The following is an 11994-nucleotide window of genomic DNA, read 5'->3' on the forward strand; positions in this document are numbered from 1 at the left end:
CTTGGGAACCCTGGGGCACAAGGAAGAAGGCCTCCCCCCTGACATCTGCTCCTGGGTGACAGCACTAGACAGGGTGACTGACTCCCTGCACCTCTCCCCCTGCCCGTGGCAGGCCGCCCGGGTGTGGACTTGTGGGCACTGTGCGGTGTCTGGCCCAGCACCACCAAGGACGGACATCTCCGGCTTCAGGTGGACTGGGGGGAGCCGGACAGGGCTAGAGACCTAATGAAGGGCTAGGGAGTGAGGGGTGACTGTGATTGTCAGGCTGGGAGGAGAAGGGCCTGGCCCCCTGGTGGCACTGAGCATGGTGTGTCCCCCCCAGGAGAAGCTGCAGCACCGACCGGTCCCCTGGCGCCGGCTCCCTGGGCTCGCCAGCCGGGCAGCGCAAGGACCTGGGCCGCTCCGAGTCCCTCCGCGTCGTCTGCCGGCCTCACCGCATCTTCCGGCCGTCTGACCTCATCCATGGGGAAGTGCTAGGCAAAGGCTGCTTCGGCCAGGCCATCAAGGTAGGGCCTGGGGCTCGCCCGAGGGGTGGGGCTATGAGTGAGCCTGCCTAGCCACACCCCCTCCCTCACCAGTGGGAGGGGCATCTAAGGCTTTACCCGTCTTGTTTGTTTTTATAATTATCCAATACTAGCCAAGGTTAATCAAAAACCGAACACCTTGAGCTGGATCTGGGAATACCGATCAAAGCTTTGGAGAGCCCTGGTGACGTAGTGGTTACCTGGCCGGCTGCTAACCGCGAGGGCAGCAGTCAGAAACCACCAGCTGCTCTTCGGGAGAAGAACAAGGCTTTCTACTCCCATGAAGAGTTACAGCCTTAGAAACCCACAGGGGCAGTTCTGCCCTGTCCTATAGGGTCACTATGAGTCAGAAACAACTCAGTGGTGGTGAAAATCAAAGCTTTGAGGGACTACAAGTTAGGCAGCTCACCTGCAAGGTCAGCTGTTCAAATCCACCTGCCGCTGCGGGCGGCTTTCTCCCCCCCACTCCCCCCTAAAGAGTGACAGTCTCAGACACCCACAGTGGTAGCTCTACTCTACCAGGCTGCTATGAGTCGGAATCACCTGGAAGGCCGAGTGTGAGGGTCAGTGTAGCAAAGCTTCCCTTCTCGGTGTGTTGCCAAGCTGAGCCGAGGTCATTCAAGTCTCAGGCCTTCCCTGGATCTGACGTCACCTGGCTGCGACCAGGTGGAAGAACCAGGCTCATACAAAGAGTGTGTGTTCAAGCTGACATGAGCCCAACCCCTGTCCCTAGTCCCCTTACCAAGGGAGGCCCTGGCCGAGCCCCTCAGAGACAGTCTGGCAGGACAAAGCAACAAGAGGCCCAATCCCCAGCACCCCCCCCCCACTTTGCCCTGCCAGCTGGTGGCCTTGGGCCAAGTGGACAAGCTTATCTGTAAAGTGGAACTGCTAAGCCCCTCCCTGCACCCCCCACCCCCCGCTGGGAAAGGCCAGGGAAGCACACCAGGCCAGCTGTGGGTGCCACCTGCAGTCCAAGGTGAGGACCCGGCTCCCCACAGGAGGACTTGGAGAAGAGGCTTTCCCACACCGGGTCCCCGTGCCTCTGCCCCCACCCAGGTGACACACCGGGAGACGGGCGAGGTGATGGTGATGAAGGAGCTGATCCGGTTTGACGAGGAGACCCAACGGACCTTCCTCAAAGAGGTGAGCCCCTTTCCACAGATCTCGAGGGGATGCTCAGGGTCCCCGCCCCCTGCCCTACCACGGGACGCAGTAGCAGAGGGCTGCGGGGGAACATGGCGCTCCAGCCCTTGGAGAAATAAGGGATTGGGTCTGCTGGGATGGGGGCCGCCCGAACCAGGGAGCACATGAGCCTGGCGTGGCCGGGGTGTGTCGGCGGAACCCCACACCCGGACTGTGTGTACCTCTCCAGGTGAAAGTCATGCGCTGCCTGGAACACCCCAACGTACTCAAGTTTATTGGGGTGCTCTACAAAGACAAGAGGCTCAACTTCATCACCGAGTACATCAAGGGGGGCACCCTGCGGGGCATCATCAAGAGCATGGTGAGGCCCAGGGCAGAGCCCTGTGAGACTGCGCCACCCCTGCTCGGTGCCCTGGGCAGGACTCCCTCCTCGGTCTCAGTGGGCACCTGTGGGCACTGCTTCAAAGGCCCTGCAAGCCCCAGCTCGGAATGAATCTGCATCAGAGTAGCATAGAATCTGTCTCAAGCCAGAAAAAATGGGGTGCAGAGAGGAGGCGGGGGTGCACCCCCATTCCTCACCGCTGCCAAGCATGGCTTCAGGAGCCTCACGCAGACATTGACCGGGGCAGGAGGGTGTGGGGATCTCCCAGACAGGTGCCCCTCCTGCCCGCTCCCCAACAATCCCCACCCCTACTGCTGTGGCCCCATTGGCTCATCCCTGGCCTGCCGCCCCTCTCCCAGGACAGCCAGTACCCCTGGAGTCAGAGGGTGAGCTTCGCCAAGGACATCGCTTCAGGCATGGTAAGCAGGCTTCAGTGCCGGCCGGCCACTTAGAAGCAAGTCCTCCCTGGCTCGCCCGCCTCAGTGGCCCCCCCAGTGGGCACTCGCTTTCTCTAGTCGTAGGAGCCCTGGTGGCCTGCTGCTTAAATGTTAACTGTGAGGTCAGCATTTCGAAACCACCACCCGCTCCTTGGGAGAAAGAGCGGGCTTTCCCCTCCCAAAAAAGAGCTGCAGTCTTGGAACCCCGCAGGGCCAGTTCTGCCCTGCCTTAGAGGGTCGTGGCCATCGGTCGGCATCGATGACAGTGGGTTTATGAGTCTTTTGAGTCATGGTGTCCTCAGAAGCATTGAAGGAATGAGGGGGGCTGTCCAGTGAGAATGGAAGAGCCCCACACTGAACTGAGGGAGGGGGGAGCTGGGGGACCAGGGTTGGCTGGCTCCTCCAGCCTGGCTGCCTGCCGACATCCGCGCCCGCCGTCTCCACCCAGGCCTACCTCCACTCCGTGAACATCATCCACCGGGACCTGAACTCCCACAACTGCCTGGTGCGAGAGGTGAGCAGCTCGCCCTGCAGCCACCTCCCTGCCCCCCTCTGCACCTTCCCTAGCCCGGAGTCCCCCAGGTTACCGCCCTGTCCCGCTCCAGTCTGAGGTGGGGAGGGGGCGGCACCCTGTCTGTGAGGGCCATGACTCCACATGCCTTTGACTCCACGTGACCCACCTTGGTCATCACCCAGAACAAGAACGTGGTGGTGGCGGACTTCGGCTTGGCCCGGCTCATGGTGGACGAGAAGACGCAGCCCGAGAACCTGAGGAGCCTCAAGAAGCCGGACCGAAAAAAGCGCTACACAGTGGTGGGCAACCCCTACTGGATGGCACCCGAGATGATCAACGGTGAGCGGGCAGCCTGCGGGCCCCCAGCACCCCATGTGGGCCCTGAACGAGCTCCTACGGCCGCTGTGAAACTCACCCCGTGCTTGATGCCCTCAAACGACACACATGTATTCTCTCAGGCTCGGGGGGCTCAGGAGTCCAAACCGGGGCTCAGTGGGCTGCAGTCAAGGCGTTGGTAGTGCCGGCTCTTTCTGGAGGCTTCCGGGAAAAATCTGTTTACTTGCCTCCGCCGTCTTCCGGAGGAGCCCTGGTGGCATAATGAATATGAGTTGGCTTCTTGACCGCACGAGGCGCCCCGGTGGCCCAGAGGGTTAGTCATTGGGCTACGAATCAGGAGGCGAGCAGTTCAAAACCAGCAGCCACTCCTCCTCCCGTAAACAGTCACAATCTAAAAAACCCACTGTGGTCACTTCCACCCTGCCCTGTGGGGTCAGTACCAGTTGGAGTCAACTCAACGGCGGTGAGACAACTGCAGAGTCAGCGGTTCACAACCACCAGCCCCTCCGCTTGAGAAAGACGAGGCTTTCTACTCCTGTAAGCAGTTACGGTCTGAGAAACCCACAGGGCAGGCAGTTCTGCTCGGTCCTGGAAGGGGCGCTGTGAGTTGGCATCCACTCGATGGCATGAGAGAGACCCACGGCCCTGCTTGGCTCATTGGCCCACTGCTGCTCATCCTCAGGGATTTTCACCTGCCTCCCCACGCCCATCCTCACCCCTCTGACCTGCCTCCTCTGTCACACTCCCTCTGCCACCCTATAAGGATGCTTATAGTGGCACCTAAGTCCTTCTCCAGACACCTCAGGGGGCTTAGTCACATCTGCAAAGTCCCTCTGGCTTTATAAAGTAATAACACAACTAATGAAGACCGGGGTGTGGATAGCTTTCTACATTTTAAATCTTGAGGAAATTTTTCTATAAAATGCCCTGAAAAGGAAACCCACTGCCGGTGCTGATTCATAGCCACCCGAGGGGACAGAGGACAAAGTACAACTGCCCGTGTGAGTTTCCAAGACTATAACTGTTTATGGAAGCAGAAACCCACCCCCCTTTCTTTCCCCCCCAAGGGGTGCAGCTGGTAGTTTCAAACTCCTGACCTTGCGGCTCTCCGCCCAGCGTGTAACCCCTCTGTCACAGAGCTCCCGCTGTACAATAGTTTCCCCATTTTCAGACCACAGGGCTGGTTTTTTACCCCCCACCCCCAAAATGTCCCGCACATGCTCCCTTCTCTCCACCATTGGGAGCCACCCAAATTTTAGCTCGATGGAATGCACCTATTCCAGAGAGTCCCTGTGGCATGCTGGTGCTGTGTTGGGCTGCTAACCCCAAGGTCAGCAGTTCAAAACTGCCAGCTGCTCTGAGAGAGAAAGAGGAGGCTTTCTGCTCCCGTAAACAGTTTGTCTCAGAAACCTACAAGGGTCGTTCCCCTGTCCCATAGGATCGCTAGGAGTCAATGCACTGATGGCAGGGAACGTGGGTGAGAGTCCCTGTAAGTGAAACAAAGTGCCGTATCTGCTCGTGTGTAAACCGAGTTTTTCAGCACAGTTTTAATGGTTTTTGCAGAAGATAAGCACCTCGGCTGATACGCGAGTATATTCGGTACCTGCCCTTTTATGACCGGTGCTTTCGTTCTACATGAGGTTTTCAAGGTGCGTCCGAGAAACGGGCATCCGAGCTCCCTTCCCCTCTCGCCAAGCAGCACACCGCTGGGCATGGAGAGTCCGAGGGTCTACCCACTCATCTCTTAGTGGGTGGCACCTGGGTGGCTCCGGGGTGTGGCTGCCTTTGGGGGCCATCCTGCTGCTGACCGCAGGTCCTCCCCTGCCTACCCCATGTCACCCAGCGGCCCCAGGTCTGCCCAGAGTGTGATGTAAAGGCCTCCCCCGCTGTTGACAGCCAGCCACCCCACCACGGACAGGCCAGACGGAGCAGAGCAGCAGTCCTCGCTGCACCAGCACTGACCAAAGGCACATAGCCAGCCAGCCTGTGAAAGGACACTCCTGGCCCTGGCCCTGAGGAATAGCGCTCAGGTTTGCCCAGCCGGCCTTCAGGGAGGCTGGTGAGGCTGGCTGTGGTTAGCCACGTGAGTTGGGTGGCTGTATTCCCATTTGTCGGATGACGAAACTGAGGCTCAAAAGGCCCGGAGCTATACAGTTGATCTGTGACTTGAGTCACCGAGGTTCAAAGGTTGCTCAGGCCTGCTGTTGTCAGGGGGAAGTGCTGGCTTCTGCCTGCTTCCTGGCCCTGACCTATAGCTCTGGGCATCTACCCAGCCAGCCGGGGGTCCTGGTCATGCTGCCCAGGGGCAGATGCCTACCTGGTGCTGACCAATGTGCTCTCTCCCCTTCTCCTCCTCCCTCTCCCCGCTTTCCCCTCTCTCCCCCTTTCTCCCTTCCCAACCCCCCAATCCCTCTCCTCACCACCACCCCTCTCTCCAGGCCGCAGCTATGATGAGAAGGTGGATGTGTTTTCCTTTGGAATCGTCCTGTGTGAGGTAGGCCCGGACGAGGACAAAGGAGGTAGCAGGGTCCAGTGGCCTCCCCAGCCAGTGCGCCTCCCCATCTCCCCCCTCCCAACCTCCTCACCCCCCACCCTCACTTCTGTGCCCAAGAACTACAGATGAGGGTCTGCAGGGGGCCTCTGGCCGGGGTGGCTCTGGGAAGGGACTGTCTCCTAGGGGTGCGAGGGGTCAGCTGCCCTGCTGGCGGGGCCCCTGGAGTCACGGAGGCCCTGCCCGGGCAGATCATCGGGCGCGTGAACGCCGACCCCGACTACCTGCCCCGCACCATGGACTTCGGCCTCAACGTGCGAGGCTTCCTGGACCGCTACTGCCCCCCCAACTGCCCCCCGAGCTTCTTCCCCATCGCCGTGCGCTGCTGTGACCTAGACCCTGAAAAGAGGTGAGGGGCGGGCCGGGCCATGGGCTGCGTCGGGCAGGCCGGCCGAGCAGGGCCCACCCTCACTGTGCCCGCCCACCTCTCATGGCCAGACCCTCCTTCGTGAAGCTGGAGCAGTGGCTGGAGACCCTGCGCATGCACTTGGCCGGCCACCTGTCCCTGGGCACCCAGCTGGAGCAGCTGGACAGGGGCTTCTGGGAGACCTACCGCCGGGGCGAGAGTGGACTGCCTGCCCACCCCGAGGTCCCCGACTGAAGTCCCGGCCCAACCATCCCAGTTGCCCCATCTCCAGCCCCTGCAGCCAGGTTCCAGCTCTGCTGGAGGGGGCTTGGCCTGGTGCCTGCAGTGGAGGTCCAGCCCCCACCCCCCACCCCCACGCCGGCCCCCTGGCCTGCCTTTTCCTGTCCCTCCTGCACCCCTTCCCCACCCCCACCCCCAGCCCCAGCCCCCAAGCTGGCCTGGCTGTACTCACCCTGCCTTCCTTCTGTCCTGGTAGGGCCACCCCCTCGCTTCTCAGTGCATGAGCTGCAGGGACCAGTGCAAGCCATGCCCCGTCCCGCCCCAGCGCCTCTCTGCAATCGCAGGCCTGGTCCCAGCAAGGGCTGGGCACCAAGAAGGTCATGTGTCCTGGGAGAGGGGCCCCACAGGAATTCTAGGGCCATGTCACACCCCGCCCCAGGGGTGTCTAGGTAGTTGCAGGTATTGCTAGACACACACACACACACACGCACAGCCCTTCCCAGAGCCCAGGACGGTCAGCCTGGGCGGAGGTCCCCTCTGGAGGCCGTCCCTCCTCTTCCTCGGGGCCTTTTTCATTTTGTTCTTGAAGCCACTTTAGTGAGAAGTAGGTACCAGACCTGGGGTGAAGAGAGGGGGGCCCTTGGGTGTGTTTGGTGGGAGGACGTGGTCGCCTGGTCCACGAGCCCACACTGGGGGGGAACAACCCGGGGCGCAGGGCAGGTGGGCAGAGCAGACGAGTCCTGTGTCCACCAGCGTCCAGCCCCTCCCCCCTCGAGTTCATCTCTGCGCCCCCTCCCAGGTCACCTCCCACCCCTCCCTCCTCTGGGTCCCTTCTGTGTAATCTATTTTTTAAGAAGAGTTTGTATTATTTTTTCATATGGCTGCAGCAGCAGCTGCCAGGGGCTTGGGGTTTTATTTTTATTTTATTTTTTGGCGGGTGGGGGCGGGGCGGGGTTGGGCCATCCTGTCACTTTGCCTCGGTTTAGCATCTCAGAAGTATTAAGACTGTGAAGAGCGATCTCAGAGCACTTTGAACCTGGAGAACCATCAGGAAGACCACCCTCAGGGCCCTGACGCAGGGAGGGAGCGGGGAGAGGCCCCCTCACCTCTAGCCAGGCCTGGGGAAGCCTAAGGAACAAAATCCAGACGCAGAACAATAAACACCTTCTGTATGCCCCACCCGGACCCCGAGTCATCCTGGGGAGACCCCACACTGGGAGGGGAGCAGGGGCGGGGTCCGTGCTTGGGGAGATGGAGACAGCCTGAGAGCGCCTGGAGCTGAGTCCAGCGCTGGGCAGGGCGGTAGCCAGTCAGGACAAGGGCAAGGTTTTTGTTAACTCCAGTAAAGCTCTCCCACCCTCGTGCTGCAACAGCAAACTAAACTCCGGGCCCTCAAGCCCAGGCTGACTCATCGGAGCCTGTAGGACAAGGCCGAACCGCCCCTGGGGTGTCCGAGAGGCTACAGGAGCAAAAAGCCTGAGCTTTCTCCCGGGAGCAGCTGGTGGCTTTCAAACTTCGTCCTTGCGGATTGCCGCCCGTGCATAAGCCAGGCTCCTGTGGTTTCCATTCCCTTCCGTGCCCAACAGCTGGCCTCTAAGTTTGGTGGCAGACCAGTGGTCCTCATCTCTGCCGCTTTCTGGCGGTCGGGAATCAGGAAGAAGCCTGGATGGCAGTTGGGGTTTGGGGTCTCCCCAGAGATGGCAATCAAGCGTCCACTCCCTGCGACCCCTCCACGCGGCTACCTCACCTTGCTGGCACATTGGACCTGGCTGTGGGAGGGGTCCTGGGTCCCATCCCAGGATGGCTTGAGTGTCCTCACAACACGGTGGTCAGTCTTCCCCCACATCAGGGCTGGGGAGCCTTTCTGGCAAGGGCCATTGGCTATAACCTCATCCTCAAGCCACACTGGTGAAACCTTTCATTAACAGCCTTCATGGGATGGCGACAGAGCCCTGGCGGGGGAGCAGTATCCGGATGGTCGACAGTTCAAAACCACCAGCAGCTCCTTGAGGAAAAGACTGGGCTTTCTAGTTACGGTCTCGGAAACCGGAAACCCCCAGGGGAGCGCTACAAGCCAGCACTGGCTTGATGGCAGGAGCTTTCCTGGCCTGGTGTGTGCTGTTAGGTGGTACACCGCCCATGAGCCAGACAGACCCATCCCTGCCCTGGAGCATAGGTTCCGAACTTTGGCCTACTGCCTGTCCCCTTTCCAGAAGAGACATTAGCGCCCTCTTGTGACTGGACATGTGTACTGTAGCCCATCATCCAGGGTGAAAGCTAGGCATCCGCTCAAGCCCTGCAGAGGCCGGTGGTTGGCTGCTAGCCACAGGTCATTTGTTTGAAACCACTTACAGCTCCACAGGAGAAAGAGGAGGCTTTCTGCGCCGGTAGAGTTAAGTCTTCGAAAACCACAGGGCAGTTCTACCCTGTCCTGTAGAGTGGCAGTGAGTTTGGGGTTTGCTTGGTTTGGGGGGTGGGGGGTGGAGGTTGGAGCATTCGAGCACTCTGCAGGGGACAGGGTCACCCACTAAGAAACACTGCTCTGGAGGGAGTCGGCCTCTTAGGCCAGAGCCAAGGAGCCCCACTGGCTACTCATCCCCCAGAAAGCACGCACACTCGGCCTCGCTTCATGCTCCAGTGCCCAACGCAGGCCAACCCTGACCCAACAGAAGGCTCCAGGTGGGCCCACTGCATCAAGACAAGGCTGATGTACAGCGAGTCCTTAGAACAAGGGAGAGCCGCCCCCCGAGTGTCCAAGATGGGAACTCTTGACAAGAGCAGAAAGGGTCACCTTTCTCCCAAGAACTCACTGATGGTTTCGAACTGCTGACCTGTGGGTGGCAGCCCAACACGTAACCACTGCGCCTGCAAGGAATTGGTGGGAGTCACCTGGGAAAGCTCTTGGAGGGAGGCGTCCCCTGAGGCCGGTGCCTGGAGTTACACTGCATGGGAGCAGACGTCAAGCGGGTCAGTGCTGAGAGGTGGGTGCAAACATGGTGCCTGCTGCGGCAAGACGTCTGCTAGTGTTAACCAGCCAGCCCCCCTGGGTTGGCTGCCCTAGGCAGGGGGAACTTCCTAGGAAGCCAGCTGGGAAGGAAGTCTGGGAGATGTCGTTTCCACCAGCAGAATCCCCACAGAAGATGGCAGGTGAGTTTGGGACTGAGATACGAATAAATGAACCAGCACAACACCCCACTGGCTACTCGCCCCCAGACATGCTCTGCCCAGCACGGATGTAAGTAGGCTGTGTGTGAAGATGTTGCCACCTTCTCCTTGGGTGACAGCAGCGTGCAGGCTGGCCCATCACGTGATGCCAGCCACAGCCCATTGGGATATGCTAACAACCCCCAGGCATATGTCAGAGTCCACTCAGCCTCAGCCGTGGTTAAGGGCCACCAAGTAGGTTCTAACGCAGTGACCCCAAAGTACAACAACAAAGCACTTCAAGCCCTCGCCCCATCCTCACAGTCGGCTCCTTTGAAACCTTTGTGCATCCGCGTTCACGAAGGGTCTCCCTTTTCTCTGTGGACCCTTTCCCAAAGATGTCCTCTCCAGGGACTGGTCCTTCTTGATGGCAGCCCAAGGTGGGTTGGATGAAGTCCTGCCATCTTCCCTTCGAAGGCCCATTCTGGCTGGCTACTTCCCAAGACATTCTTCCCCCGAACCATCCATTGGAAGATGTGAGATAGAAAAAGACCTTTCCCCAGCTGCTCTCCCCCAAATTATGTAGGACACTGCTGATAACGATGGTAAATGATTGTCCAGTGATCTCCCTGAAGGCACCAGCCATCCAGAGCAAGCAGACCCTAGTGTCTGTCCAGCTCACATCCTATTGATAAGATAGTGATCGTTTGCCTGGAGAGCTTAGGTGTCCTTAAACTGCGCCCCCCCCCCCCCCAGAACATTTATCTGGCCCGCCGGGTGTTTTTGCCCCATTTGTTTTTTATTTCAAAATAAGATATGTGCATTGTGCATAGGAATTTGTTCATAGTTTGTTTTGTTTTTTAACTATAGTCCGGCCCTCCAATGAGTCTGAGGGACAGTGAACTGGCCCCTGTTTAAAAAGTTTGAGGACCCCTGGCTTAAATCAAGTCTGCAGCTCAAGGACAATCAAGGGTAGGCACCATCATGAATCTAGGATCTGCCCATCTTGTCACATGTGTACCCTTAATCCCTCCTCTTCCTGTAGCGTGTACACCCCTAGATCATTCCCCTCCCATTACTGTATTACCTATAGTATCACCCCTTCCTATGACATATGTCTTTACCTGTAATCAGGGGGCTTACATGCCCCCCAAAGATATATAAGCCTTGGTTAGCAATAAATCACTCTCTCTTCTCCCCTCTCCACTGGGCTGTGCTCGGACCTGGCTTGTGAGATCATGGCCGCCCTGGAGGTGAGCATGCTACTTTGAAATGTGTCTGACTCCTTTATTTTATCTTCTCCTCTCTCTTATTCTCTGACTTTACTGTCATCTTTATATATCATAACTGCACAAGTGCGCCTACCGGACCCGTGATAGTGTGAGAGGCTGGTTCCCCCGCCCACACACACACAAAGGCATCAGTTTCTTGGGTCGTTGATTTGCAACATAAGTCAATGAAAAAGGAGGGCACAGTTAATCATAGAAAAACAAGGGATAGGTGACACGTAGCAACAGGACTGTGTGGCGTCCACAAGTGGATTTGTGTGTGTCTGGGCTTCTGGAGCCGCTGCCCCCGCTGCCGCCACACTTGATCCTTTGCAATGTCAGGCTTCAACAATATCAACACGGATTTCTGCCAGATGAGTTACAGCATCGACGACCAATCACAGCAGTCCTGCCATGATGGTGGAAGTGGAGGGCCCTATAGCAAACAGCATGGTGGCTATGACGACTCACAGCACGGCCGATGTGTGCCCCCAGAGACAATACGGCACAGCGGCCGTACACTGGGCAGATTTCCCAGCCCGCTCAGGCATCCACCCCAACCACACCTCAGTCCTTCTACAGAAACAACTTTGAGGCTGAGCCACCTTTATGAGAAGAGTTGGGTATCAATGTTGACCACATCTGGCAAAAGACACTGACGGTGTTGCATCCATTCAAAGCAGCTGACGGCGGCATCACGATGGAGACTGATTTGGCAGGACCAGTGGATTTTTAGCCTTACCTTTGGGGCTAGTTTGTCCCTGGCCGGCAAAATCCAGTTTGGCTACGTGTATGGGATCCGTGCAGGTGGATGTTTAGGAGTGTTTTGTTTCTTACGTCTAGTGAGAATGACATTCCTCACCGATGTTTCCTTCGGTCGTGTCCTTGGACATTGCCTTCTTCCCATGATCCTCCCAGCTTTGCAGTAACATTTTCTCTGCAAGGAACGGTAGGAGTCGTTCTCACTGCTGGAATTAGTGGTTGGGGTAGTTTTTCTGCAGATAAAATGAGTGCATAAGCAAATGTGGTGAAGAAAGCTGATGGTGCCTGGCTATCAAAAGATATAGCATCTGGGGTCTTAAAGGCTTGAAGATAAACAAGCAGCCATC

The 11994-nt window shown here is 58.2% G+C and overlaps 1 protein-coding gene and 1 pseudogene across 1 annotated transcript in view; both read left to right on the plus strand.

Annotated features, from left to right (window-relative positions):
• LIMK1 (LIM domain kinase 1) overlaps window positions 1–6629 on the plus strand; it is a 41646-nt gene extending 35017 nt beyond the window's left edge. The window contains exons 23-31 of the mRNA XM_045284738.1: window positions 301–506; window positions 1581–1667; window positions 1897–2028; window positions 2409–2468; window positions 2935–3000; window positions 3183–3339; window positions 5775–5830; window positions 6079–6236; window positions 6326–6629. Coding sequence (XP_045140673.1) covers window positions 301–506; window positions 1581–1667; window positions 1897–2028; window positions 2409–2468; window positions 2935–3000; window positions 3183–3339; window positions 5775–5830; window positions 6079–6236; window positions 6326–6488 — 1085 coding nt within the window. The 3' untranslated portion in view covers window positions 6489–6629. The remainder of the gene's footprint in view (window positions 1–300; window positions 507–1580; window positions 1668–1896; window positions 2029–2408; window positions 2469–2934; window positions 3001–3182; window positions 3340–5774; window positions 5831–6078; window positions 6237–6325) is intronic.
• A 4591-nt stretch (window positions 6630–11220) lies between these two features.
• LOC101653243 lies at window positions 11221–11903 on the plus strand (annotated as a pseudogene).
• The last annotated feature ends 91 nt before the right edge of the window (window positions 11904–11994 follow it).

The sequence above is a fragment of the Echinops telfairi genome, unplaced genomic scaffold (genome assembly GCF_000313985.2).
Source record: "Echinops telfairi isolate 266 unplaced genomic scaffold, ASM31398v2 ScPeMD7_5;HRSCAF=22, whole genome shotgun sequence".
Taxonomy (NCBI): domain Eukaryota; kingdom Metazoa; phylum Chordata; class Mammalia; order Afrosoricida; family Tenrecidae; genus Echinops; species Echinops telfairi.